Genomic DNA, 27,243 nt, shown 5'->3' with positions numbered 1-27,243 from the left:
GATCTTCTTTTCAAGTTAGGATTCTTACTGCAGCATTCATTTGGAACTAATCACTGCTTTGTGTAGTTTCCTATTGCTTTTCCTTATTTAACTTTCTGTGTCGGTGTCTTTGGTACCCTCAGATGTTGGGCCACCAAAGGAAAGGGACTATGTATTTTTGATGCATGCAGCAAAGGGCCTTGCACATAATAGGTGTGTGTTCTATAAATGCTGCTGAGGAATTCATGAATGAGTCCTTAGGAGGAAAGAATATTGCTCTCTCGATGAGAACGGATCTTTCTCAGTTTATTTCAGATATAAATCAGCAAATCGGCATAAACTGTGCTTCTAAATGCTCACCAGGTGCAGGGGAGGGTTTTGGCTGAGACTGAGAAATTCAATGCCAGAGAATAATAAAGTGGGAGTGGGAGGGGAACTGAAGGCTCAGAACCTCGAGAAGGAGGCGGAGTCATCGAGAGTTGGAGCATTTCGGTCCAATCAAAAGGAGCCGGGGGGAGCCGGAGGGGGAGATACAGGGGGAGCGCGAGATCGTGAATCCTGCCCAGTTACACGAGCCCGGCCGGCCAAGCAGCAGCTTCTCTGCTTGGGTGTTTCTGCCCAGGGAGCGCGGTGGATTCAGGGGCCGGCTCCAGCAATGGCCTTTGCAAATCTACGGAAAGTGCTTATCAGCGATAGCCTGGACCCCTGCTGCCGGAAGATCCTGCAAGATGGAGGGCTGCAGGTGGTGGAGAAGCAGAACCTGAGCAAGGAGGAGCTGATAGCCGAGCTGCAGGTAATGCGAGCGGGAGAAAGGCAAGCGCTCGGTGGCATCCTCCGCGGAAACGGGGCGCCCCACCCCCACCCCCGTGCCGGTTATCAGTCCTCGGGCCTCCTGATTTGGGGGCTGGGGGGGGGGGGAGAGGAACAAACGGCGGCGAGCTGCAGGATGTAAACTTTCCGTTCAGTTTGCAACCGCGCGTTTCACGTTGGCTGGCCACCGACAAGCAGTGCAATGTGTAGGCTGCTCCAGCGGGTCCCTCAGGCTGCCCGCGGATGCCAGCGCGGCTCCTAGAGCCTTGGCGCGCAGTGACCCTGGCAGCCGGGTGCCGCGTGGGGCACCGGAGAAGGAGACGCGCCAAAGTGGGGTCCCTGCGCAGGTCCCGCGATCCACCCCCGACTACGCCCTGGCTGGTCCGGCCGTGTCTTGCCTTCCCGGGGGAGCGCTGGCTGAGTCCCACCATGTTTCGTGGCAGCTGGAAAAGCTGCAGGGAAGGCAGCAAATGTACCCGCCTTTCGTCTGACGCAAGACTGCTGCGAGTTTTCACCGTCCCTCCGCCTCCTAGGAGCTCGGAGGAAGTGGGGGTGGGCGGGGGGCGCCCGAGAGTCCCGCGCCGCCCACGCGGCCTCCATGGTGAGGATTCAGGCTTAGTCTTTCCACGTGGCCCCGGCCGATGGCCTCACCTTGGCCTCATCGCTGTCAGGAATGACCAGGTTGGACTAGAATTGATCTCAGGTGCACCTAGGCAATTGATATTTCTTACCAAGTCTTTCTCAGGCGTGTATCTCGGTTAGTTGTGATAATTAGTTCAATCTACTTCGAATCTTAATCTACCTTAGTTTTAAGTGTCCTGGAAAGTTTGGTGGCCTCGTGCAGTGAATGTCAGCTATTTTGTGAACTCTTCACTCCAGGTCCTGCACTTCTTACAGCACCAGCACCCCAGTATCTACCCCAACCCCAATTCCCAGTGTAGCCTCCTACTAATCTCAACCAGCCTCAACCCCCTTCACCCATCGCTCCTCTGGGGACCCTTAAATCAAACCACGGAGGCGGCTGCTGTTATATTCAGGGTGCCGCAACCGCGTGGTACTCAACAGCTGCCTGTACCCCTTTTCTCTGGTGTTGTATCTGCTGCTGTGATTCACCATAGACCTTCCTTCACCCTTCTCCCCCACGTCATGTATCCTGGTTTTCACCCTGCCCTATACTCGGAAGTTTCTGGCCTGTCTCCTGCCTTTAGGAAGCTCGTAAGCTAATTAGGGAGCCTGGCCAAGGGGCAACTCAACTGAGGCCATTGATCAGCTGAGTGGTAAAGGAGGCCATCTAGCAGTCGGCCTCTGACTACTCCACCGCTGAAGTGGAGAGAAGGGGTGATCAACCTGGACAGGATAGGGGGCAAGGGCTCAGGACCTGATCCCTAGAAGCAGGGTAGGTCTAGATGGAAGGCAGGCCTAACACTCCTCACCTCTTCTGTTGGATGGATGGTATCAATAACCTTGGCTTTGGGCAATGGCCAAAAGGCATTGGAGTGGCCTCTAGCTCAGCTCCTGACCCTCACCTCCACCAGATCACTAGAGTGGAAAGAATGGCCCTCTTTTGGGGCTCTGTAACTTTTTTTATGGAAATTAGAGATCCCATATCCCTGGGGGGTAAGGGGAAGAGGGCCAGGGTGAGTGCGAATTGAGAACAAGAGCCCTCCTCTGGGTTGGGTGAAGCTGGGAAATCAGCCAGCTGGGTGCTGGGAACTGAGCTGAAATGGTGAGGCCCTTTTAAAGGCACTGCGAACTGGTGGGCCAGGAGGGCTTTCTTGGCTAACCACTAAGCATGGTTGGGCTGTTGGGGAGCGCTCAGCCTTCCTGTCTGTTTTTGTAAAACATTCAGTTGGGAATGCTGGGTAGTCTCCTTGGCAGCCCACTGGAGGGTCCTCCAGTCTGCTCTGTGCCTTTTTATTCTGCATGGAGAGCTGTCTGAGTTAGGGTCCCTGCCCTCCCCCATTTAAATCTTTGTAGTATTGAAGGAAGCTCCAACATGTTGCCTGAACCAGGCCTGACTGCCTGCCCATTCTCACTCCTTGGTATTCTGGGCAGGCAGTTTGCTCTCTCTCACTTCCCCAGAATAGTCCTTTTCAGACTTGAAGCAAGTCACAGCTAGTCCATTACTGGGTAATGAAGTCAGTTTAATGAGTCATGATTCGCATTTTAAAAAAACAAAATGAAAAATACCAGAGAATAGTGCAGATAGTAAGGCTAATATTATGCCATGAAATTTGTTTCAATTAAGTGTGTAGTTGTGGGGTGTGTAGGAGGTATGTGAGTTTAAAATCACAACTTAATCATGTGTTTCTTAACTGTGAGCCTTAGTCAAAAAAGTTTGAAAAACACTGGCTGGAATAATAAAGCATTTTGTTTGGAACTCACAAAACTCAGACTGTGTACCCCTTCTCTGTCAGCAGGTGCCACATCTTTAATATGCAGAAACATGCAAATCTTACCATGGATCAGTGGCTTTTATACTCTAACCAACAATCAGAAATTAATTTTATATCAGAATTCAGAATACACATACATGTGTGTATACATACAAACTCAAGTTTCCTGAAGTAATACCTTTACTATATGTGATGCGTTCACTTATTTGTTTCATTCAATAGCAATGCTGCAGAGTCCATTAGACCACATGTTCATGTTAGTAATGCATTTAACTTATTGAAACATATTTATACCTTTATCTCAGAATTTTAAGAAAGATAAAGTAGGGAATAAATTTCCATGCATGAGTCTTTTGAAAGGCTCCTTTAAAATAGGCACTTCTAGCCTGTGCCAACAGGATTTAGTTTGCAAAAGTGAAATAATCTCCTACTTAACTAGGATCACACATATTGTGCAGAACAGTGCCTACCGGTATCCTGTGTGGCTGCAGAACATGACCTGGAAGTGTCTTTGACTTTCTCTAGAATTAAAGTCAGAGGCATGAGCAATGCTAGAATCGCCTCCAAGGCCAAGCCTGCCCTCGTTGGAAAAAGGAAGCATGTATAAACTTGAGGACTGGGAATGGGTTTCCAGTGCTGAGTTAGCAATTTGTCTGGAACAGCCATAAATCCAGCAGAACAGTGGCCTGCTGTTTTCCAGCTCAGAGGCGGCTGAGCGATGGGACTGGGAGGAGGTGTGCCTGTTCCAGCTGGCGCTAGTGTAGGCACTCGGCAGTTGACAGTGCCCCTGGGAGTGCCAAAGAGGACCTGGGGATGCAGGATAAAGAAGTCAGAGTCACAGCACACGGAGAATGAATCACATTACAGAGGATGTGTGAAAGGCTGTAGTTTGCTACATGAGTAGAGGAGAGGAGTGGGCAGCTTGAAGCCAAATCTTGGAGGAATGACATGTGGCCTTAGAAGAGGATGGTGCCTGGGAGTGCCCGGTATTTTGAGGGATCTGCAGGAGATTGGTTGACACGTCATCTCTCATTAAATATGTGCTGATTGGTCCTGCCGGTGGCTCAATGGATAGAGCATTGGCTGGTATATGGACAGCCTGGGTTCAATCCCCAGTCAGGGCACACAGAAGCAACAATCTGCTTCTACTCTCCCCCTTCTTTTCTTCCCCTCCCACAGCCAGTGGCTCCGTTGGTTGAGTGTGGCCCTGGGTGCTGAGGATAGCTCTGTTGGAGCACATCAGTCTCAGGTGCTAAAAATAGCTCAGTGGATCCCCATCAGTGTGCATGCTGGACGTCTGCCTCACTATCTCCCCTCCTCTCACCTAGGAAAAAAATGTGCTGATTGATCAGGAAGTGATGCAATTGAATGAAGCAGGGGTTGTGGAAGGTGTCAGAGGCCTTGGAAGCTAGTGAAATCTGGCCACATGGGGTGGTACCAAGGTCTGCAGCCTGGGAGTGTCCAAGGGCAGGTTGTCCTCTTGGTACACATCCATCCATACTGGGTTGACTGGAGACGCTTCAGGGTTCTGGCTTCAAAGAAAGCTGGTTTGAGGGACACCGCCCTTGAGGGAAAAGTGGAGGCTGCAGGGTGTATCTCCCTAAGGCAGTGGTTCTCAAAGTGTGTGCCATGGTGCACTGGTGTGCCCTAGAAGATTTCCAGGTGTGCCTATGACCTATAACAGAAGACAAGAAGTAATTATCACCCTTATCAAATCTCAAGTAGACTGAGTGCCTCCTCTGTGCCAGACACAATTTTAGGTGTAAAAGATAGACTGGTAAACTAAACCAAAATCCCTGTCCCATGGAGCTCACATTCCAGTGAACCTCATCATGGCACATTTGAAATACAAACTCAAAACTCAGAGTCCTAGCCCTGGCTGGTTGGCTCAGTGGATAAAGGGTTGGCCCGGCATATGGGTGTCCTGGGTTCTATTCCTGGTCAGGACACAGAAGAGAAACGACCACCTACTTCTATTCCCTTCCTGCTCTCCCTTTTCTCCCTCTTCCCCTCCTATAGTCAGTGGTGGCTTGATTGGTTAGAGCAGTGATTCTCATAGTGTGCGCCAGGACGCACTGGAGTACCCTAGAAGATTTCCAGGTGCACCCTATGGTATTCCAGAGAAATATGTGCCTGTTGGGGACCAAAAAACCAACAGGGTTTTTGGAGTTTAGATTTTGGGGGGACAGAGGATGGGGAATTGGCTGTAAGCTGACAGTCTGCCCAACCCCCCACCTCACTTGCCTGATTAGGTTGCAAAAGGCTGTTAAGCTGTGGTGCTGGATTGTTTACACTACCCCCCATGTTCCCGGAAAAGACTGGAGGCAAGTTTTTTCTATCCTTTGTTTGGTGTAAAGTTGAGATGATATGTATGGTGGGGGTTTCCTGCACTCAACACAATTAAGAGTAAAAAGAGAGGAATTCTTCAATGTATTGACAAGGAAATGAGAGTTTGCCTTTCAAATATATTCGCAAACATTGAAGAAATCGCTAGGACACATCAGGCTCATGTTTCTCATAAACACAAGAATGAAAAAACACATTTGCGCTGAAACCTGCTAAATTTACTAAATCTTACTAAGAATGTATCTATATATATAAAAAGATAACTTTTTTATCGTTTTCTTATTTTTAACCCCTCTTTTTTGTGAATTCTAAAAAGCATCACTCAAAAAATATAACAAAATGTTTTTTAATGTCAGAATAAATTTAATTTTGTCATATTTATTTCATTTAATTACCATAAAAACACGCTTGGACTTTATATTTTTTTGTTTAATATTTGACTTAATTATTATAACATATTTCTCAGAATTTGTATATAGTGTGCCTGCAATTATTTGTAGGATTTTAAATGCGCCCCAACTTCAAAAAATTTGAGAACCATTGCCCTAAGGTGATGATTCTTCCATAGGAAGAGGCTAAGCTGGTTAAAAACTAGTGCTGTTGGCCCCCGCGGATAGCTTGGTGAGTTAGAGCCTGAAGTACAGAGGATGCCAGTTCCAAACCCTGCTCAGGGCACACACAGGAACAGTCTGATGTTCCTGTGTCTCTCTCTCCCTTCTCTCTCTAAAATTAATAATGAAAACAAAACACTAGTGCTATTAAGAAAAAAACACCAAATAACAAGGGGGTGATGGCAGGGGAGCCTGCATCCTCCCCCACAGCCGGTCTGTTCAGTGGGAGGTAGATACCCATGGTTTGGGGAGGGTGGGGCAGCTTTAGAGAGAGAGCATTCAAGGAGGCCAGATCCTTGGGACCCAAAGGGATGATAGGTAGAGTGTGGGGAGTGGGACAGGGCCTGAGATGTGGGCTCAGAGCTTGGTATCAGAGGCAGGGTGATGAGATGATGACTTTTTTGGTGGTCCCTGCCCCCTTCTTACTAGTTGAACTTTGACCTTTGGTCCGAGGCTGATCACTTTCACAGGAGGTTCTATAGTGTGTTGCCAATAACCTGAAGTGCCATTGCTGGTGGTAAATGAAAGCACTTGAAAAATGTGCTCCCACAACTGCGATTTGTCTCCATAAAGGTTATGCAGTTTACACTCCAATTTCCCTATGCTTTCACCAACACTGAGTATTATCAACTTTCTTTTTGCCAATATGATACCTGAAAATACCACATTCCGCCCCCCCCCAATAAATTTTTGTTTTTTGTTTAAGTGAGAGGAGGGGAGATAGTGAGACAGACCCCACACATGCCCTAACTGGAATCCTCCCAGCAACCCCAGTCTGGAACTGATGCTCAAATCAACCAAGCCACTTTTAGCACCTAAAGCTGACACGCAGACCAACCCAGCCATCCTCAGCACCCAGGGAAATGCTCCAGCCACTGGCTATGGGAGAGGAAGAGGGAGAGAGGAGTTAAGTGGGAGGGGACGAGAAGCAGATGGTTGCTTCTCATGTGTGCCCTGACTGAGGTCAAACCCAGGAAGTCTATATGCCAGGTTGACGCTCTATCCACTGAGCCAACTGGCCAGGGCCTAAATTTTTTTTAAAAGCATTGTGTTTTGATCTTTTGAACCTAATACATGAATTTGTTTTACTACAATCCCATGGCAATTTAAGAAGTTCCCTGATTTGATATGACTTTCTAAAAATCAGTTCACAGAGATGCCTAGCAAAGAACATATTAGTAATCTGAAAGTAAATTTAAAATTATGTGTACATAATGAGAAAATGTTAAACAGGGTAACACTCTGATTTGAAAACAAGGTAAACTGGCCCTAGCAGGCTTGCTCAGTAAATAGAGCATCGGCCTGGCATATGGATATCCTGAGTTCAATTCCTGGTCAGGGCACACAGGAGAAGCGCCCATCTGCTTCTCTCTCTCCCTCTCCTCCTTCTCTCTCTCTTTCCCTCTTGCAGCCAATGGCTCTGTTGGTCCAAGCATCAGCCCCATGTGGGCGTTGCAGGGTGAATCCCAGTTGGGGCGCATGCAGGAGTCTGTCTCTCTATCTCCCCTCTTCTCACTTAAGAAAAAAAAGAAAAGAAAACCAGGTAAACTAAGAAACATATATTAAACAAGTTAGCTTCTTTATTTTTTCAATTACAATTGATATTCAATATTATATTAGTTTCAGGTGTACAGCATAGCAATTAGACATTGACTGTATTCCCTATGCTGCACTTTACCACCCCCGTGACTGTTTTGTAACTATGAAAATACCACACACATTTTAAAATTTGCACTTTTTTTTGGTATCTGGTGTTTGAGTTTTTGTAAATTACTGATGATCACTTTGTTAGTTCTTCTATAAATTGCTTACTTATTATATCTTTGCTAGGTTTTTTAACTGGGTTTTTTTTTTTATCATTTAAAGAACTGAATTTTGGCCATGGCCAGTTGGCTCAGCATTAGAGCATCAGCCAGGTGTATGGAAGTCCCCGGTTTGATTCCTGGTCAGGACACAAAGGAGTAGCAACCGGCTGCTTCTCCACACCTCCATCCCCTTCTTCCCCTCCCACAGCCATGGCTCATAGCTCATGGCTTATGGCTCGAATGAGCAAGTTGGCTCTGGGGTGCTGAGGATGTCTCTATGGCCACGCCTCAGGTGCTAGAATAGGTTGGTTGTCAAGCAATGGAACAGCAGCCTCAGATGGGCAGAGCATCAGCCCCAGACGGGGTTGCCCGGTGGATCACTTCCCAGAGCATGCGGGAGTCTGTCTCTCTGCTTCCCTGCCTCTCACTTGTTTGAAAAAAAAAAAAAAAAGAATTGTAGCCTGACCAGGTGGTGGCACAGTGGATGGAAGTGTCGGCCTGGGATGCTGAGGACCCAGATTCAAAACCCCAAGGTCACCAGCTTGAGCATGGACTCAAGCTGGCTTGAGTGCAGGCTTACCAGCTTGAGTGCAGAGTCGGCAGCTTGAGCATGGATCATGATTCCATGGTCACTGGCTTGAGCCCAAAGGTTGCTGACTTGAGCCAAGGGATCACTGGCTCAGCTGGAGCCCCCTAGTCAAGGGACTTATGAGAAAGCAATCAATGAACAACTAAGGTGCCACAACTATGAGTTGATGCTTCTTATCTCTCTCCCTTCTGGTTTGTCTGTCCCTGTCTGCCTTTCTTCCCCTCCCCTAAAAAAATAAAAATAAATTGATGTGTAGAAAGTCTTGACCATTTTCTTTGAAGGATCTTTGTTATGTATGTTGAAGGAGTTTCTCCCCTGTCACATCTGTCACTTACTTGCGTTTAACTGTTTATGGGATCTCTTCCATATAGAATTTTAAATATCAAATGTGATCGAATTTGTATTTTCTTCTATGGTTTCTGGGATTTGTGCCTTGCTTATAAAACTTTCCCATCTTGAGATCATAAAAATATTCCCTTACATTTTCTTCTAATGCTTATATTTAAAAAAACTTCTTTAATTCATCCAGATCTTTAAAAATCTGTAGTGAGGCAGGAATGAAATGTTTTGCTCCTTACATTTTCCTAATGCCATTTATTATGATACATAGGTCTTTTTACCCCATCCGTTTGAATTCTGCCTTTATTATTTTCAAAAGCCCCACACATACTGCTTGTCTAGTGACTATTTGGTCCTATTGATCAATTTGGCAATTTCTGAACCGTTTTTTCTCCTGGCTCCCTCGTAACCTGTTTTCCCCTTTGAGGAAACTCTTGCGTGCTCACATATGTAGATTTTAATCCCTTTGTGACAGTCAAGAGAAGGGATTTCTGGTGCCTGATTTTTTTTTTTATAAATAAATTTTTATTTTAATGGGGTGACATCAATAAATCAGGGTACATATATTCAAAGAAAACATTTCTAGGTTATCTTGTCATTCAGTTCTGCTGCATACCCATCACCCAAAGAGAGATCGTCCTCCGTCACCCTCTATCCAGTTTTCTTTGTACCCCTCCCCCTCCCCCTCCCCCTCCCCCTCCCCCTCTCCCTCTCCCTCCAACCCCCCACCCCCCCCCTAACCACCACACTCCTGTCCATGTCTCTTAGTCTCGCTTTTATGTCCCACCATTGTATGGAATCCTGCAGTTCTTGTTTTTTTCTGATTCGCTTATTTCACTCCGCATAATGTTATCAAGATTCCACCATTCTGCTGTAAGTGATCTGATGTCATCATTTCTTCTAGCTGACTAGTATACCATGGTGTATATGTGCCCCATCTTCTTTATCCAGTCTTCTATTTTTTTTACAGTGATTAAAAGCCTTTAAGCAAACTCTTGGCCAATACAGCAAGAATCCATAAAAGAGTAGTGTCCTTAACATGTTCACCAAGTCCAAGTTGGCCCCAACACCATGCCAAATCCCTGAAAAATGCAACCCAACCACAGTTCAGTCTGTTAGGAGTTGTCACAGGGAGCAAGAGTCCAGGAAAAGTCCGCATTGGTGCCTGATTTTTAATCATGTGATTTGTTCAAATATTTGGGGGAGGGTGGTTGGGGTGGGGAGGATGGTGAGGGCCTCTCTAATCACTGGATTCATTTATTCTGTGGAGTGATTTACTGAGTACCAGCTATTAAAGCAATCTTTGCTTTAGAGATGTAAAATATAGATGAGGAAAGCAAACTCTGGGTCAGAGAGAGGACATCGAGTGTGAAACAGATGCTGAAATGGGGAGGCGTAGTGGTGGAGTCCAGGGTTGTTTGCAAAGATTTCATGGAAGGGAAGTTGATTGTTCCTTGAAAAGCTGGTGATATGTGGCCACCCAGGGGGTCCTTTTCTTTGGAGCCAAGTGCAGTGGACTTGAATGGGGGACAAACAGCAGTGTCCCTTTTCTGCCCAGGCATTGGCTGATGGTCAACTAGGGAGGCATTCAGAGTCCTAGGTCTGGCTCAGACCAGATGGGGTGATCCCTTCTGTTTCTCTAACTCTCCCCATGCCTTTTACATGCCAAGGTCACACCACACATGTGTGATGGTGAGTTCTGGTGTGTCTGTCACTGTGAGTTCCTTGAGGACTGGGGCTGTGACTTACCTTTTGTTGACAGGGTCAGTAACAGGCACCCCGTAGATGGAGGGAAGAAATGACGAGAGGAAGGAAGGGACATTAGCAGCCCTAATTTTGTTGAGACCAGATGCTTGTAAATGTTTCTCTCAGTGTCACATTTTGCAGTTTAATTTCAGAATCACAGATAAGCCTGACCAGGCAATGGTGCAGTGAATAGAATATCAACACCTGGGACACTGAGGACCCAGGTTCGAAACCCTTAGGTCGCCATCTTGAGCGCCGGGTCACTGGCTTGAGTATGGGATCATGGACATGACCCCATAGTTGCTGGCTTGAGCCCAAAGGTCGCTGGCTTGAGCAAGGGGTCATTGGCTCAGCTGGAGCCCTGTAGTCAAGACATGTATGAGAAAGCAATCAATGAATAACTAAGGTGCCACAACTATGAGTTGTTGCTTCTCTTCTCTCTCCCTTCCTATCTGTCCTCCTCCCTCCCTCCCTCCATTCCCCCCCCTTTCTCTCATTAAAAAAAAATTATAGATAAATAAATGGGTTTGGGGTGCTTGTGAGAGGTCTTGTATCAAGCTCTCTACTGTCAAGCATGGCCCCGACCAACTCTCCTGAACAGTCGCTGTAGTGTACATATCATTTCTCTTCTTTCTCTGTGTAACTTGTCCAGATTCGTCCCTGGGCTCTGGGCTGTGCATAGTTAATATAATGGGTCCCTTGCTCTTGAACCAGATGCCCACTGGCCTTTCTGTTTCCAGAACTGATGTGGGAAAGAAAGAGTGTTCTTGTGGGATCCAGCCAAGAGCTCTACTGAGGAAAATGCAGACTTCCACTCATGGGAATCAGACCAGATGTGGGTGGGACCCGACAGGCCGTCTGTCCCAACCCTCTTATTATACAGATGGAGACCAGCCTGGGGGTGACATGACCGACCTAGGTCTAGAAACCCAGCCGCCTGACTCAACTCTTAAGCTTGCTGCTGTGTGACAATGCTTGCTCCCTCCGTCCCCACCCGGGCAGCCAGTTTGGGCACAGCATGTGCTTGTCCACCTGCTCCATCTCCTGGGGATTCTCATTGAGTGTTTGGGCAACAACATCCTTGTTCTGGGAAGATGGCCTGGGATTCTACACGAACTTAGGAAGACTGTCTTGGGGTCTGGCTTAGCCTACAGGGCTATGATGACTCTTGAAGGTCTTATTTTTCACATAGGTATTATTTTCAGTCTCCTATTGCCCAGGTTTCTGAGCAATTATGGACCAGTTTAATTGTTCTTGCCTTACTTTGGTCTCTATTTTAGGAAACCTTTTTCTTTCAAAATTTTTGTCTTTCATTCACTTAATTTATTCATTCAGCCAATCAGCATTTATTGAGTGCCTTCCAAGTACCAGCATGGGGCCTTCAAGGTAGAATTAGATTCCACCTCTCCTGTAGTTGCTCAGGGTCATTGGAGGCGGTGATGTTTCCATCACCTTCTCATACAGGTCCCTTGAGCAGCGCCTGCTACTGCGCCAAGTGCTGCACCTGTCCCATATTGTTGCCTCCTCTTACCCAGTTGAGGAGGCTGAGGCCCAGATACATAGTCATAAAGGATGCGCTTGGATTTGAACCCAGACCTCACTGTGGGGTATGTAAATGGTACACAGATGCACTGCCCTTGCCTTGAGTGTCCAAAGTCAGCCAGCATGTAGGAGCCCCCGCTTTGGGCAAAGAAGCTCTAGGAGGTCTTCCAGGTCAACTCTGTGGACCCAGCTGTTTCCTCTTCTACCTCAGGACTGTGAAGGCCTTATTGTCCGCTCGACCACCAAGGTGACCGCTGATGTCATCAATGCAGCCGAGAAGCTCCAGGTGGTGGGCAGGGCTGGCACAGGCGTGGACAACGTGGATCTGGAGGCTGCAACCAGGAAGGGCGTCCTGGTCATGAAGTGAGTCGTGGAGGCCGGGGGTGGGTGTGGAGATGGGCCTTGGGGAGGGGTAAACAACTTCTTTTAGAGAAAGTCAAGTCAGAGTTAGAAGTCTTCCAGGAGGAGGCCTGGTCTAGGCCGAGTCCAGATAGGTGGTCCATGCTTACAGCTTAGTGCTGCCCAAGGGTTTGACATTGAGACTCTCTTTGAAAACTCAGTGCTTCACAAACCCACCCCACAGATGTTTGTACATCTTCAACCTAGCTTGGGAGTCAGAGGAAAATGAATTTATCTGTCTTCTCTGCTCTAGCTCTGTCCCCTCCCCACCCACTCCCATTGTCCTGCCTGGAGTCAGGTGTGTTAGTTCTATTCTTACTCTGTATGCAAATGCACAAGCTTTGCTACTAGAGTGACTCTACATGCTTTGTCTTCCTCACTGTTCAGGACCCCCTTGGGGCCAGGACCTCAGTTTCTATTTCATAGGCCAATTGGAAAAAGGTCCCCATTGGAGTGGTTTTTGCAGAAACCCAGGGGAAAGGTCATGTCAGCATGCTAGTGCAAGGGGACACTCATTTCTGGCTCCTGTCTGGCACTTGGTGAGGCAACACTATCCCTGGTCCACTTCTCTGTCCCTTGAAGTCCTTTTCTCTTCCCTGGGAAATGTCATTGTCTTCAAGTCCTTTCCCTCCACTCCTCCTTACAGGGTAGGGGTGAATCGGCCCATAGTAGAAATGTTAAACACCCATGGACACTCTTGCCCAAGACCCAGAGGCAGTAGCCCCCGGTGGCCTGATCCAGAGCAGTGGATAAAGTGTATTCCTTGAATGCTGAGGTCACTGGTCTGAGACCCCAGGCTTGCCCAGTCAAAGCACATATGAGGAGCAACTATTACAAATTGATGCTGTCTGTTCCTACCTCCGCCCCTTCCTCTTTCTCTATCCTCTCTAAAATCAATAAATAAAATATAAGAAAAATAAATGAAATATAGAATCTTTTGACTTTTTATCACCTCATAATCTTAATTTCCAGAGATGAAAAGACCCCATAGGTGAAGAAGGAGGGGGAACATGTATGTTAAATTCTTTCAAAAACAAACAAAATGCCTTTAAGAAAAATAGTTTCATTGGTTGCCATCTGTCCTTTTTCTGTAAGTGTGCAGAGTCAGCATTGCTCTGAGTATGAAGGTGTGAGGCAGCTTTCTCAGTTCAGAACTTATTGAAGGATAGGAAGAGGAGCCACACAGGTGGAAATAAAAATAATCGCTTTGTTACTAATAAAAGCCAGGTTGGTTGGGCATCTTGGTGAAGGTCAGTGGGCAATGGGCTGACCTCTGCCTCTTTTATTATTATTATTATTATTATTCAGTGAGAGGAGGGAGGCAGAGACAGACTCCCGCAATGCACCCTGACCGAGATCCACCCATCATGCCCATTAGGGGCAATGCTCTGCCCTTCTGGGGTGTTGCTCTGTTGCTCAGCAACCTAGCTCTTCTTAGCACCTGAGGAGGAGGCCATGGAGCCATCTTCAGCGCCCAGGGCCAACTTACTCCAATTGAGCCATGGCTGCAGTAGGAGAAGAGAGAGAGAGAAGCAGAGAAGCGAGAAGGGGAAGGGTGGAGAAGTAGATTGAAGCTTCTCCTGTGTGCCCTGACTGGGAATTGAACCTGGGAGATCCACGTGCTGTGCTGACAGTCTACCACTGAGCCAACCGGCCAGGGCCTGACCTCTGCCTCTGATTGATGCACCACCCATCATGGGCTCAGCCTCAGTCAGATTAATGGCATGGAGCCATGGGGGACTTGTGCTTTCTGGATGCAGATAGATCAGGAAATGAGAGGAGACAGACAAAGGCTGAACCACACACATCTCTCTCAGTCGAATGAGACACTTCTCTGCCTGGGGAGAAGGGAGTTTGGGTAGAGAGGCTAGGTGTGTTTCTCTGTTGGAGGTCCTTCTGCATGAAAATACAAAGCCAGTATTCCGTCCCAGCTGGGGAAGGATGTGGGCAGCAGTACATAGGAGAAACAGGGACAGACAGGCACAGTGGCATGGTGTTTGTATAGAGAGCAGGTAAGCTCATGGAGCAGGAGAGTGTATGTCTATCGGGACAGGAGTGGGAGTACGGGGTCTGGGCCCACTGATGTCCCCCCCCCCTTTTTTAAGTCTGTGGTTCTTTATTCAGAATAATGTTTTTACACACATACAAGAAATACTTAAAATTACAATGCATGTCAATTACATTGAAAGGCAGTTGGCAAAACATTAAAACATATGCTTAATAGCCCTGGCCGGTTGGCTCAGTGGTAGAGCGTCGGCCTGGCGTGCAGAAGTCCCGGGTTTGATTCCTGGCCAGGGCACACAGGAGAAGCGCCCATCTGCTTCTCCACCCCTCCCCCTCTCCTTCCTCTCTGTCTCTCTCTTCCCCTCCCGCAGCGGGGCTCCATTGGAGCAAAGATGGCCCGAGCGCTGGGGATGGCTCCTTGGCCTCTGCCCCAGGCACTAGAGTGGCTCTGGTCACGACAGAGCGACGCCTCAGAGGGGCAGAGCATCGTCCCCTGGTGGGCAGAGCATCGCCCCCTGGTGGGCATGCTAGGTGGATCCCGGTCGGGCGCATGCGGGAGTCTGTCTGACTGTCTATTCCCGTTTTCAGTTTCGGAAAAATACAAAAAAAAAAAAAACAACAACAACATATGCTTAATATATAGCAATTAACTTTCTTTATTAAAACATTAAGGAACAATTTCCAATTTCTAGTAATAAATCTAACAGTTACTATAACTTTAAAAAGCAGAAATGGATATAAAAGGTATTTTGAGATAGTGATAACTTTGATGGAGGTAACTAAGACTCATCTCATGATGCCCCCTTTTTTCTTTGCTCTGTAGCACCCCCAATGGGAACAGCCTCAGTGCTGCAGAGCTCACCTGTGGGATGATCATGTGTCTGGCCAGGTAAGTCACTGACTTCTCAGCAGAGTCAGTCCCTCTGGTATGTCGGTTAGAACGACTCCCCAAGCGAAGTGACTCACAGAAACTTGGCGACGTGCAGACTGCTCAGAACCTTCAAGGCTGTCGGTCCTCTGCTGAACACTCAGCACACTGGTTCTGGAGCTCTGTGCTCAGGTTCCAAGTGCTTGCAAATGGGAAGGACAGCTACCCAGGTACTGCCCATGACCTAGGAGCAGGACTGTGGAGAGAGGAATTGTCCGTGACCTTGCATTTCTCCTTACTAACCTTCCACTGCCTCATCCATCCTCTGTGCCACTCTTGGTTTCCACACACGAACTTCTAACCTTTTCAGTCTTGCAGATGCTCTTTCCACCACCTTGAGCACTGTCCCACATCATCTTCGTCTAGGTAACTCTTCCTACTCTTCAAGATTAAGCTCTAGTGTTAACACCTCCAAGAAGCTGTCTGTGTCTGGGTTCCTCAGCTGAGTGGTGTCCCTCACTGATTGATCCGCCTGGTCCTGGTGACGGGGCTTACCTCTCTGTCTCTGTCCTCACATATCTGTGTTGTAACAGAATAAAACGCCGCCCAAGACGTCATGCCTACTTCTGCATTCAGATATGCAAGGGGTCATATCTGTTGCTCTTTTAGCCAGAATTCTGAGGGTAGGGACTTCTTGAGTAGAGGGGACAGCCTCAGAGCCAGTAGATGTGACATAATATGTGTGAATCTTATTGTTGGATAGTAAAATGATTGTGTTGAACAGAAAATTCTAGCATTTCTGTGGTCAAGGGGAAGGGCATGGAGCCAGGGACAGGGCAGGAAGATGTCTAGGCCCCTTATAGAACCTTGGATCTTTTTTTTTTTTCTTTTTTCTTTTTCTTAATCTCTCAGTCACTTTCCTCTTCATTAATGGCATGGAGCCATGAGGGACTTGTGCTTTCTGGAGGCAGATAGATCAGGAAATGAGAGGAGACAGACAAAGGCTGAGCCACACACATCTCTCTCAGTTGAAGGAGACACTTCTCTGCCTGGGGAGAAGGGAGTTTGGGTAGAGAGGCTAGGTGTGTTTCTCTGTTGGAGGTCCCTCTACATGAAAATACAAAGCCAGTATTGGTATCAGGTCCACAGTGGAGGGTCAGAAGCATCTATTGGAATTGCATCACTGTGACCTTGGATTCTTAAACCGGCAGCCGGGCAGCTGGGACTCTTTACTTCTCTACTCAGGCCTGCAGTCTTATGGGGCTGAGAAATGACTGTTTCTCTTTCTCCAGACCAGTCCTTCCTCCTGCTGGGGATGATCTGCAGGGGTTCACCTTTGTTCTAACTCTTCCCTCAGATTTATACCTGAGATCTTAGGTATTTGTATAGTAAAGAGGAGAGGAGGTTAGGGAAAGAGGAACAGGGACAGCTTCCACAGCAGAAGGGACCCAGCCTGCAAGGGGTCCTTGAGTTGGCTGTCTGTGTCTCCCAGACCGTCTGGGCTACACATATCTTCCCTGGACAGGTGTGGAAGTCTGATGTGCTGATGTCACTGATGCTGTTAAATTCAGTGGGGTGTGTGTGTATGTGAGTGTAGGTGGTGGAAAGGCTTGGGAGCTAGGAATAATTTCCCCCTATTCCAGGACCAGCTTCATTTTAAAATGTCGGTAAAGTGGAATGACTTAAAGCAAGCACCCCAGTCTCAGTCCCTCATCAAAATGCATCGAAACAAAGAAATAAGTACCCTTTAAGAAGGAATTGCCATCTCTCATAACTTGTATGTTTAACCAGACTGTGCTCCGAGCAGGGCAGCGGAGGTGGGTTGGGAGCCAGCAGAGGCAGGCAGGAAAGTTGAGGGCCCTGGACCACGTGGGTGCAGAGGCCCGGAGTGCGCCTCACTGCAGGGGACTGGGAACAGATGGCAGGAGAGGGACCGTGACACAGAAGGAAAGAAAGGAGACCATAACAAATGCAACTTCCCATTTTGTCCACTTTGCTTTCTCTTGTGAGTCAGGCCACTCGAGGGACCCCTCGCCTACATCATGGTCCCCCAAGACTGGCTCGGGGGGCTCTATGACCCAGTGGGTACAGCAGCTAAAGGGAGGGTCTGGGGACTCCTCGTGCCCCATGGTGCCATGTGTACATCTGAGACTGCACCATGGGGTCAGGTGGGCAGAGATCAGGAAGTGAGGGAACTGTGAGGAGGCCATGGGGGCGTTGGGGTAGGGGCTCATCACACTGGGTGAGGGACTTGTCTGGCTGGCTTTGCTAAGAGAGCACTTACTCAAGGCAAGGCACTTTCTGTAATTTCTCCCCGGAAATGGGAAATGCGACGTGATGGGCCAGAGCAGGGAGATGGAGCTCCCCACCCAAAGCTTGTTCTTTACGCTTGGCTGAGTTTACTCATGAGCCCATGGAACTCTCACACAGGAGAAAGCCCTGCCTCAGGAGGAAGTCCTATATCCTCAGGCGGATAACCTGGAGACATGAAAGAACTTCCTATAAGAAGTCAGTGAAGGCCCTGGCCGGCTGGCTCAGTGGTAGAGTGTCGGCCTGGCGTGCAGAAGTCCCGGGTTCGATTCCCGGCCAGGGCACACAGGAGAGGCTCCCATCTGCTTCTCCACCCCTCCCCCTCTCCTTCCTCTCTGTCTCTCTCTTCCCCTCCCGCAGCCGAAGCTCCATTGGAGCAAAGTTGGCCCGGGCGCTGGTGATGGCTCCTTGGCCTCTGCCCCAGGCACTAGAGTGGCTCTGGTCGTGACAGAGCGATGCCCTGGGTGGACAGAGCATCGCCCCCTGGTGGGCATGCCCGGTGGATCCTGGTTGGGCACATGCGGGAGTCTGTCTGACTGCCTCCCCGTTTCCAGCTTCAGAAAAATACAAAAAAAAAATAAAAATAAAAAAAAATAAAAATAAATTAAAGAAGTCAGTGAAGTACAAACATAGGAACGATGTTTTGGTAGCTCTTTTTTTGCATGCATGCACTCGTGCGCGCACGCACAAACACACACACACACAAACACCACTGAATTTGGGGGCTGGCAGGAAAGTCTGCATTTAAATACTTAGGAGGCCTCCTGGTGGGAGGTCTGCCTTGGCTTTGAATCAGTTCAGCTGCTTCCAGTTGGGTGAAGGGAGGAGGTGTTTACCCCCCACTGTGCAGTTGTAAGCATTAATTGAGCTAATACAATGTGTGTCTGAACATTTCCTTTAAGAGTGTCTAAAATACAGAAGATACTCCTTAAAAATTCTAAGTATTATTTTGTCTCTTCCTTTTTTGCTTCCAGAGAAGCCTGGATGACCTTGTTCCACATGACATATCTTACCCTGGGACCTCTTTGTCCTAACTTCCTTTGTGTCCTCCAGAAAACACATGGAGATGCAGACTTCCATGTTAGCTAATAGGAGGAGAGAGCCGTGGAGGGTGTGGTGAGACAGGAGGTTACAAATGTCTGGACTGTGGCACCCACCCACCAAAAGCTAACCTGAGGCTGCTAGGGCTTAAGAAACCCCCGAGGAAGAATAAATAACCAGCTGTCCCTGACACAGTGGATGCTGTAGGTTGTGGCCCGGAGTGGAATAGGAGAATGAAAACCCTTGAATTTCTGGAGCACTTGATGCCACTGAGTCCTTCAGCACCACACTTCCTCATTCCTACAAATCTCGGAGGATTGGCTGTTGTATTTTGCAATAGTGAGGAGCCACTCTCTCCCCACAGTGGCTGATGTGGAATCAGAACCTCTTCCCAGATGCCTAGCTGGACAAAAGTCCCAGGACTTCAATTCAAGTCTTGCCAAGGGTCTTCTTGCTGCGCCACCTGAGCCTTCCTCTGGTGTTCCTGACCTGAGCCCCCAGACCCAGGCTGAGCTTGGTGCATGACCAGCAGAGGTGGTGGCTGTGCAGATGGCATGTCACGCCTCCTCCTTGAGCTGGTGGGGGTCTGCGTGGCCAGCTGATCCTGTGTCTGTCTGTCCTTGCAGGCAGATTCCCCAGGCAACGGCTTCCATGAAGAATGGTAAATGGGAACGGAAGAAGGTGAGCAGCAGCCTTGCCTCTCCCGTCTAGCTCTGTGCCTGAGGTTCACCCTTGATGCTGACTTTGGCTTCTTTGCCTCTTTGGTTATAGTTCATGGGAACCGAGTTGAATGGAAAGACCCTGGGAATTCTTGGCCTGGGCAGAATTGGAAGAGAAGTGGCCACCCGGATGCAATCCTTTGGGATGAAGGTAAGGGGTCGGTCGGCTTCCTATAGAAAGTTTGGAAGAAGCAGCTTTGTTTGAGTTTGTTTGAGAGAAACTGAAGGCTTTGTCTTCGGAGGGCCAGACCCTCAGCCTCGTTTTAGAGCCCCTGACTTAAACAGGCAGTTCAGCAGGGAGGAGAGAGCATTTCCTGCTGGTGTGGACACTTGAACTCAAAATCTGGAATTCTTGGTGGAGGTCCTCCAGCTCGGGGTGACTAGTGTCCCTGAGTCCCAGTGGAGCAGACAGAGGTCCTGCATCCTGCCGACCTTTGCTCCCCTGCTCTGAGGGCCTCTTTGTTTGCTGTGTCTGTCATCTGTGATAATTCAGAAAACACGAGCACATTCATAGCCTTACAACAGAGCAGTTGTCCACCCATCTTCCAGCCCTGCCCACAGTTCAGAAGAGATTGAAAGGTGCTTGTCTGTACACTGAGATGGCCACAGAGCCAGTGGTGGCTGAAGACCCCACGCACTTCTCAGAAATCATCCCTGGCCCCTGCCTCATCCTATTGTGGGAGGCGTGCAGTTGAGGGAGAGTGCCAGACGCTGCAGAGGGGCGGACTCTCAGCCGAGAGAGGGGGTACGCAGACAGGCTGGAGTGACGGGTACCGGAGAGGGCTGGTAGACGGATGGCCCTCCCTTTCTACAGTGGTTGTGAGGGGATTGTGGGTTCACATCGCAGCCAGGGAGGCTTTAGTTCAACATTAAAGAAAGTAGCTTTGAAAATCAGATCGTTTCAGGTCAGAAAAATTTACATAGTACTGTCACAGGATTTCCTTCTTTGCCCGTGCTCCCTCTCTTTCTGTTTGTCCTTCCACCTGTATAGAGTTAGAGGAACCTTAATAGATGAACACTTAATTTTTTATATGGAGTTTGTAAATTTTTGCTAAGAGCTCACAGCGAATGGATGACAGACAAGAGCTCACGTGGGCGCCATTAGACCATGTTGAGCAGTTTCCTCTGCCTTCTGCCTGCACTCCCCACCACTTTGAAGTCAGCCAGACAGCTTCCCTAGGATCTCTAAGAGCAAGTGGGTGTGGCCTGGCAGGATCTATCAATTGTGAAAACAAACGAACCCCGAACCCCGAGAAGCCGCAAAGAGCACTTTTCCTCCTGCCTCTTGTGAAGGATCAAGGTGAAGGTTTAGCTCACAGGGAATTCTGATCATCTAGAAGCAGAGGTCAGGGGTTCGGCAAACTCCCAAGTACACATTGCCAAACTGGCGGGCACTTGTTTCATTGGTGTTACAGTAACTTCAGAGCAGGTTCCAGGCCTGAAGGCTGTTCTGTTCCTTTCACTCCATAACTCAGGGACATCTGTTGTCCAGTGCTTGAGACTTTTGGCAGTGACCTAACCCAGACAGAAAGCCTCTCCTCGTTTCTTGAACAATTGATGTGATCAGTAAGCCTATCTGTTCACCCGGCAACACTTGGCTGTTCAACTCCTGCGGAGCTGCTCTGGGAGGCCGAGGGGGGAGGTGGGACCCTGAGCATCAACAGTGGAAGTGACTTGACCCCTCAGACGTGTGTTGGATTCAAAGAGATGTCTAGAACTTGCTCCATGTTAATCGGTGTTTCTGGGCACAGCCTGTACCATGTGCCCACATGTTTTATTCCCAGCATGGCAGTGAAGGTGTGGGTGCTTCACTTTCGGAGGTGCTGCCGAGATGTCTTTGGAGGATCACTCTGAGCTGTCTTGCTTCTGAGACATGCTGTTTGTAAACCCCCATGAGATATGCTGTTTGTAAACCCCCGAAGCACGCCCTGGATTGTGTCCCCAACTTCAACCCTTCAAGAGCTGCTTGGCCTTGGTCATTGTGGAGTGACTCAGGTGGCCTCTCTTCCCTTTCTGCTGCTCACTTTGCCTGAGGCCCCTAACACATTGGGGGTCTGGATGGCTTTTGTCTCAGGGCAGAGAGATTACTCCCATAACATCAGCTTGGCCAGGGTCGTCTCAGACCTTTTTCTGTGCATTTGCATAAAATGCATACATTTTCTAGAGAGAAGAGAATATTGTGCATAGATTTACCATATTTTTAAACATCCTTTAAGCCTCACTGGTGTGCTGAGGGAGATTTCTTTCAGGGCAGGGAAGGAAGATTCTTAGATGGTCATCATCTTCCAGTAAGAAACAATGGTCAGTGTTTGCTAAACACATTATTTTATTTACTTACTTAATGGGCTATAAAATTATGTGGTGGCCACAGCTGGAGCCTGGGTCCTCTGCACAGAAACTCTGGTATGAGTCTTTATAAGATAGTCAGACTTGGTGACCACAGTCACCCTCCAGAGGCCCCAGGGTGAGAGAGCTATAAGTTCTTGAAGGTGACATCAGATATGGCTGCAGTGAAGATGCCCAGAGTGGCAATGCAGCCCCTGGCCGAGGGGCAGCAGTCACCAACACCGGCCATCGGCAGCAGTGTCTTGGGCACAGGGGCTGAGGTGATGCCAGTGCCCTTGGGGACGGGGATGAGGCTCAGCAGCACAGAGCCACAGCGGCCAGTCACCTTGCAAGGAACAGTGGGGCTTGCGATCTTGTTCCCCCAGCAGCTTCGCTACTGAGACAGGAGAGAGCTTGGCCTCATAGATGCCAGAGCAGCATGTTCATTGTGGTCCCCAGTGGTGACAGATGCCTTAAACCTGGTCTTCTGGCCAGCGTGGGTCTGCTTTTGCTCTGTCATAATCTTCAAAACCTTGTCCTGAGAGACTCCCCCAGGAAAAAGTGATCTCAGACTCATTGGTGGGCAGTGCAGAAGGGATAGATCCCCTCCAGGGACTTGATCTTCCTGTCCTTGACCAAGCTGCCTAGCTTGATAACGGGGATCCACTCTTTTGTCCCTGCCAAATCCCCCACAGATGCTGCGGCTGCCTCCATTCTGGGCCCTCCCAACTCTCCCACAGCACCTGCATTATTGGCTGTTTGGTGTTTTCTCAAAGAAACAACACAAATTATTTTAAATTGGCCTTGTTCTGTCTTTGCACTGACACGAAAGTGGTAGGTCGTGGAAGTCCCTAGATATCACGTACCAGGGCTATTTAAAATTATGTTTTAATCATGCAGTAAGTGAAGGCTTTCTCATAAAAACTGAAATGTAGGTAAGGGTCTCCTTGATTACCATTCCAATTCCAGTCTCCTCCCATAACATCAGCTTGGCCAGGGTCCTCTCAGACCTTTTTCTGTGCATTTGCATAAAATGCATACATTTTCTAGAGAGAAGAGAATATTGTGCATAGACTTACCATAGTTTTAAACTGCTGTGTGGAATTCTGTTGTATGGATAAATTGCTTTTGTATTCAGTCTTCCCTTAAAGATGGACATTTAGAGTGTTTGAAAATGTGTATTTGAACAAGACATTGGTCAGGTCTTTCAAGATTCCCTTGGGGTTAAGTTGGAAGCTGAGCTTGTTGCTAAAGGGTTACTGACTGGTAAAAGGATGGAAGGCGATTGTGCAGGATGGTGCAGGGTTCTGCTTTGTCTGCCATTCTTATCAGCAGCCTGTATGATGTCATTTGTGGATGACAGGAAGCTGAGAGAAGAAGTAGTTAATACTTAAGAGTGTAGACTCAGGTCCATAAAGACATAGGAAAGCTAGAATGGCACCCTAGTAGAAAACTTAGCTAAAATACATATCAGTGCCCTACATATGGGCCCCATGTATACAAGTGTAGGATGTGGAGATGTTTATAAAAATCTTTTCTAGAGAAGGAAGCTTTTGATTGACAGAAATGCAGTGTGGTTAACAATAGCTTGGCTGATAAAGAATGTAATGTGACTTCTGGCAACATTATAAGAAGTATGGCTTTCAGAGCAAGGGAGGTGACATTCCTCATGCTCTGTACTGTTTAGATCTGTGAGTATTATGAGCAACCAGGGCCCCATGCTTGAAAGATTGAAAGCTCTGGAGATGGAGGAGATGGTGAGGGGCTCATGTCTGTATTTCCTGAGGAAAGGCTGAAGGCACTGGGGTCATTGAACCTAGACAAGACTTGGGAGTCATAATGGAGGCTCTTCAAATAGCTAAAGGGCACCCCGTGGGAGAGTCTTGCTCTTTAAAGAGTGACTCCTGGCAGGAATGATAGGTGTAAGGCAGAGAGAACAGAGCTAGTCAGAGCTGGCCCCAAGTGGCATGGGTGGTCTTGAGAGTCTCCCACCACGGCAGATGCACACACAAACACAAGGCTGGGTAACCGCTGGGCCAGCGTGTGAGGAGGGGATGTGAGCATTGGTAGGGAGGTAGAAGCAGATACCCTTCAAAGCCCTGACATCTATGAGCATCTTGCACCCTGTGAAATGGTCCTTTAGCAGTGAGTTCATTGTGTGGTCCTAAAAAGTGATAAAAAATTATTAAGGACTGTGATTTGCTACAGTAACTTCGAAGAACACTATGACTTGAAGACAAAGACTGGACCAGGAGGCATCAGGGACACTTTGAGTCATTCTAGTTGAGCTGGCTCAGGCAGAACTGCAAAGTATGGTTATTTTATCATCATTTCTCTCCCTGACACATGGGGTCGTGTCCTGTGCCCTGATCTGTCACCCAGTCTGTTAAATCACTACTAATCTCTGACTCCTTTCAGGGTATCATGATTTAAACGTTGGCCCCTTCATATCACAGGAGTTAGGGAGGGACCGTCTTATGCTCACAGGTTGGGGAGGGACTGTCTTCTTTCCCCTTCTTTCTTTGTGACTATCTGGTCACTCAGAGATGGGGGATCCTAGACTTTAGCTCTGGGGGGAGCTTCGCCAGGTATCTTCCCAATACCACCAGGTGTGTATGTTGTGGTTGGGGAGGGAGAGCCCACCTCCACTGCTGCCCCCACCAGACACACGCCTAAGAGCCTTGACCGGCCATGGCCACCGTATAGCAGCTGCTGACTCGCTCTGAGCCTCATGGCGCAAAGGTGGGTTTCAGGATGATTCTGGCAGCGCAGCCTGCTGATGGTCTGAACCATCTGGCCTCACTCTGTAACATTTTCTGCTTGAAACTTTTTCTCAGTAGTGTTGCTAAATCGCAGGTAATAACTTTGGAGACTTGACTCATCCATGCTGTCCTCTAAAATGTATTAAAAGACCCATGTCAGGCAGGCGCTGAGCCTTGCACTTTCTTATCAAGGTTTTCTGTGAGGCGCAGACCAGCGTCTCTCATGTCGCTTATGTTTCTTTGTGGCCAGTGTTGTGATGGATTTGACTCAGCCCGGAGGGATGGACATTGAACTTGACGTACCAGTGGTCACTGATTCTCTCGAGTGCAGCTAATGCGTACTGAGGTCTGCTGTGTCAGATAATGTGCTGCAGTGACCTTGTGGAGTCAATATTGTCCCAATTGCAGATAAGGAAAATGAGGCCCAGGGTGGTTCTGTGATATGCTCAAGAAAAGAAGACTAGAAAGTGGTGGAATCCCGTTCAGACTGTGGGTCGGGTCTCCTGACCTCTAACCTGGTGCTCTTAGCCCTGTACCACCTCTGCTGTCTTCATTCCTGACCCCTTTTAGACAGTCCCTTCCCGGAGTTCTTCTAGGACAGAAGCTCTGCTATCTCACCCTGGCAGCTGGAATTCCTCCTACCCTAAAGCAGTGATACTCATATTCTTCCCAGAGCCTCAGGTTCTAGGAAGGTATCTCAGAGACATGGGGAGGGGTCTGGTGGGGCTCTGGGCCTTCCCCTCTGCACTTTGAATTGATCTGGTTTTATGTTAGGCTTCTGTTTAAGATTTCATTGTGGGTGGAAGAGTTCCAAGGTTAACCAAAAACTGGCTCCAGGGTAGAAAGTGGGTGTGGCTGTTGGCTCCTTCATTGGAGCCCCTTTCTCTGGAGGGCAACCTTGCTCCCCTCCACCCCCTGCTGAGCCAGGCGGCACAGAGCAGGCATCCTGGGGCTGGGATTGAGTTGGGGCGTTCCCTCTGCATCTCCCCAAGGCTCCTCTCTAGGAAGTCTCCGATGGTGTGTACCCAAAATTGCCCCAGCGTCAGCGCATGCGGACATCTGACCCTTTCCAAGACATGTCAGGACCCCACTGAGGGTCTTGGTCCTTGGGCCTGATATCACCCTTTTGACTCCCCCCAGCATGGTCTTCTGGTGTAAGGACCCCAGGTCTTAGCTGAGCTCAGCTCCCGTCTGCCCTGGGTGTTTCTAGTGAAAAACAGACAGGGGGCCCTGGCCGTTTGGCTCAGCGGTAGAGCGTCGGCCTGGCGTGCAGGGGACCCGGGTTCGATTCCCAGCCAGGGCACGTAGGAGAAGCGCCCATTTGCTTCTCCACACCCCCCCCTTCCTCTCTGTCTCTCTCTTCCCCTCCCGCAGCCAAGGCTCCATTGGAGCAAAGATGGCCCGGGTCCTGGGGATGGCTCCTTGGCCTCTGCCCCAGGCGCTAGAGTGGCTCTGGTCACAGCAGAGTGACGCCCCAGAGGGGCAGAGCATCGCCCCCTGGTGGGCAGAGCATCGCCCCTGGTGGGCGTGCCGGGTGGATCCCGGTCGGGCGCATGCAGGGAGTCTGTCTGACTGTCTCTCCCCGTTTCCAGCTTCAGAAAAATACAAAAAAAAAAAAAAAAAAAGAAAGAAAAACAGACAGGGGTTTTCTTTCAAATTCTTTGCCTACAGCTGATGAACCAGATAGTGTCTCCCTGTGAAGGAATGCTGAGTCGGCCTGGGAGGGTGTGGGAAATGGTTATCTCTTCCTGTCCCCAGCCCTTTCCTTTAGCCCTGGTGCCTTGGGCAGGGGCACTGGGCCAACCTCAGCCTGCAGACCCTTCCTCCAGACAGCTCCCCACCCCTGCCCCATTCTTGATTTCTTAGAGCCCAGGGTCCATAGAGTCGTGGGAACCACTCCTTCAGGCTTGGCTCTGTGGCCTCTGTTGGTGCCCGGTCCTCTTCCTACTCACAAAAGTACATCTGGGTTAGAGATGAAGGGACCATTGTTCCAGCCAGCCTCAGAGCCATCGCACAAAGACGATTTGTGAGATAAGGGCGGGATCCTCCCTCCCTTGCACATTTCACTCTCACCAAGAGAGACGAGTAGGCTCGCGCTGAAGGGATGACCATGTGGACCTGTCGAGGTCACCTGCTGGTGATCCTACAGGGCATGGGGAGGCATCCTCCTTCCCCGACACATCCACCGGGGTTGGGGTGGGGCCCACCTGGCTTTCCTCCTTCCACAGGGTGATGGAGAATGTGATCCAAAAGCTACACTTCACCCACAGCCATTCTTGCTTTCTTCTCCAGAAGCACCGGGTTAGATTACAGCCATGGTCTTTGCTATTATTTCCTAAAATCTCTGTATTTCTATAATTCCAAAAGAATTTCATAATTAGTAGGGAAGAGTTAAACACAGGAAAGCACAGAGGAGAAGAAAATTAATTCCACTGCCCAAAGATAACCAGGGTTGAAGTGTTACCCTGCTTTCTGTTCTTTCTGGTTGTTTTTGCTTAATCCTGTGCCAGCTTTGAATGTTCTCGCAGGGTTCAGGGAATGCTTTTCAAGGACTCTGAAACTATCAATATTAAAAGTTAGAGCAGGGAGTAACATTGAAACCATCCACCCAGCTTCTTTTTTTTCTTTTTTTTCAAGACTTATTGGTTGTTG

The 27,243-nt window shown here is 48.7% G+C and overlaps 1 protein-coding gene and 1 non-coding gene across 2 annotated transcripts in view; one reads left to right on the top strand and one right to left on the bottom strand.

Annotated features, from left to right (window-relative positions):
- Window positions 1-525: 525 nt before the first annotated feature.
- Window positions 526-27,243, top strand: part of PHGDH (phosphoglycerate dehydrogenase) — a 38,112-nt gene continuing 11,394 nt past the window's right edge. The window contains exons 1-5 of the mRNA XM_066377291.1: window positions 526-772; window positions 12,375-12,526; window positions 15,390-15,455; window positions 19,412-19,466; window positions 19,557-19,655. Coding sequence (XP_066233388.1) covers window positions 635-772; window positions 12,375-12,526; window positions 15,390-15,455; window positions 19,412-19,466; window positions 19,557-19,655 — 510 coding nt within the window. The 5' untranslated portion in view covers window positions 526-634. The remainder of the gene's footprint in view (window positions 773-12,374; window positions 12,527-15,389; window positions 15,456-19,411; window positions 19,467-19,556; window positions 19,656-27,243) is intronic.
- LOC136401502 (small nucleolar RNA SNORD62) lies at window positions 16,537-16,623 on the bottom strand. Its single transcript, XR_010750536.1, has one exon. It is a non-coding gene; the product is annotated as a small nucleolar RNA SNORD62 (small nucleolar RNA).

The sequence above is a fragment of the Saccopteryx leptura genome, chromosome 3, assembly GCF_036850995.1.
Source record: "Saccopteryx leptura isolate mSacLep1 chromosome 3, mSacLep1_pri_phased_curated, whole genome shotgun sequence".
Classification (NCBI taxonomy): domain Eukaryota; kingdom Metazoa; phylum Chordata; class Mammalia; order Chiroptera; family Emballonuridae; genus Saccopteryx; species Saccopteryx leptura.
Note: the sequence above shows the minus strand (reverse complement) of the source record. Positions and strands in the feature narration are given on the sequence as shown.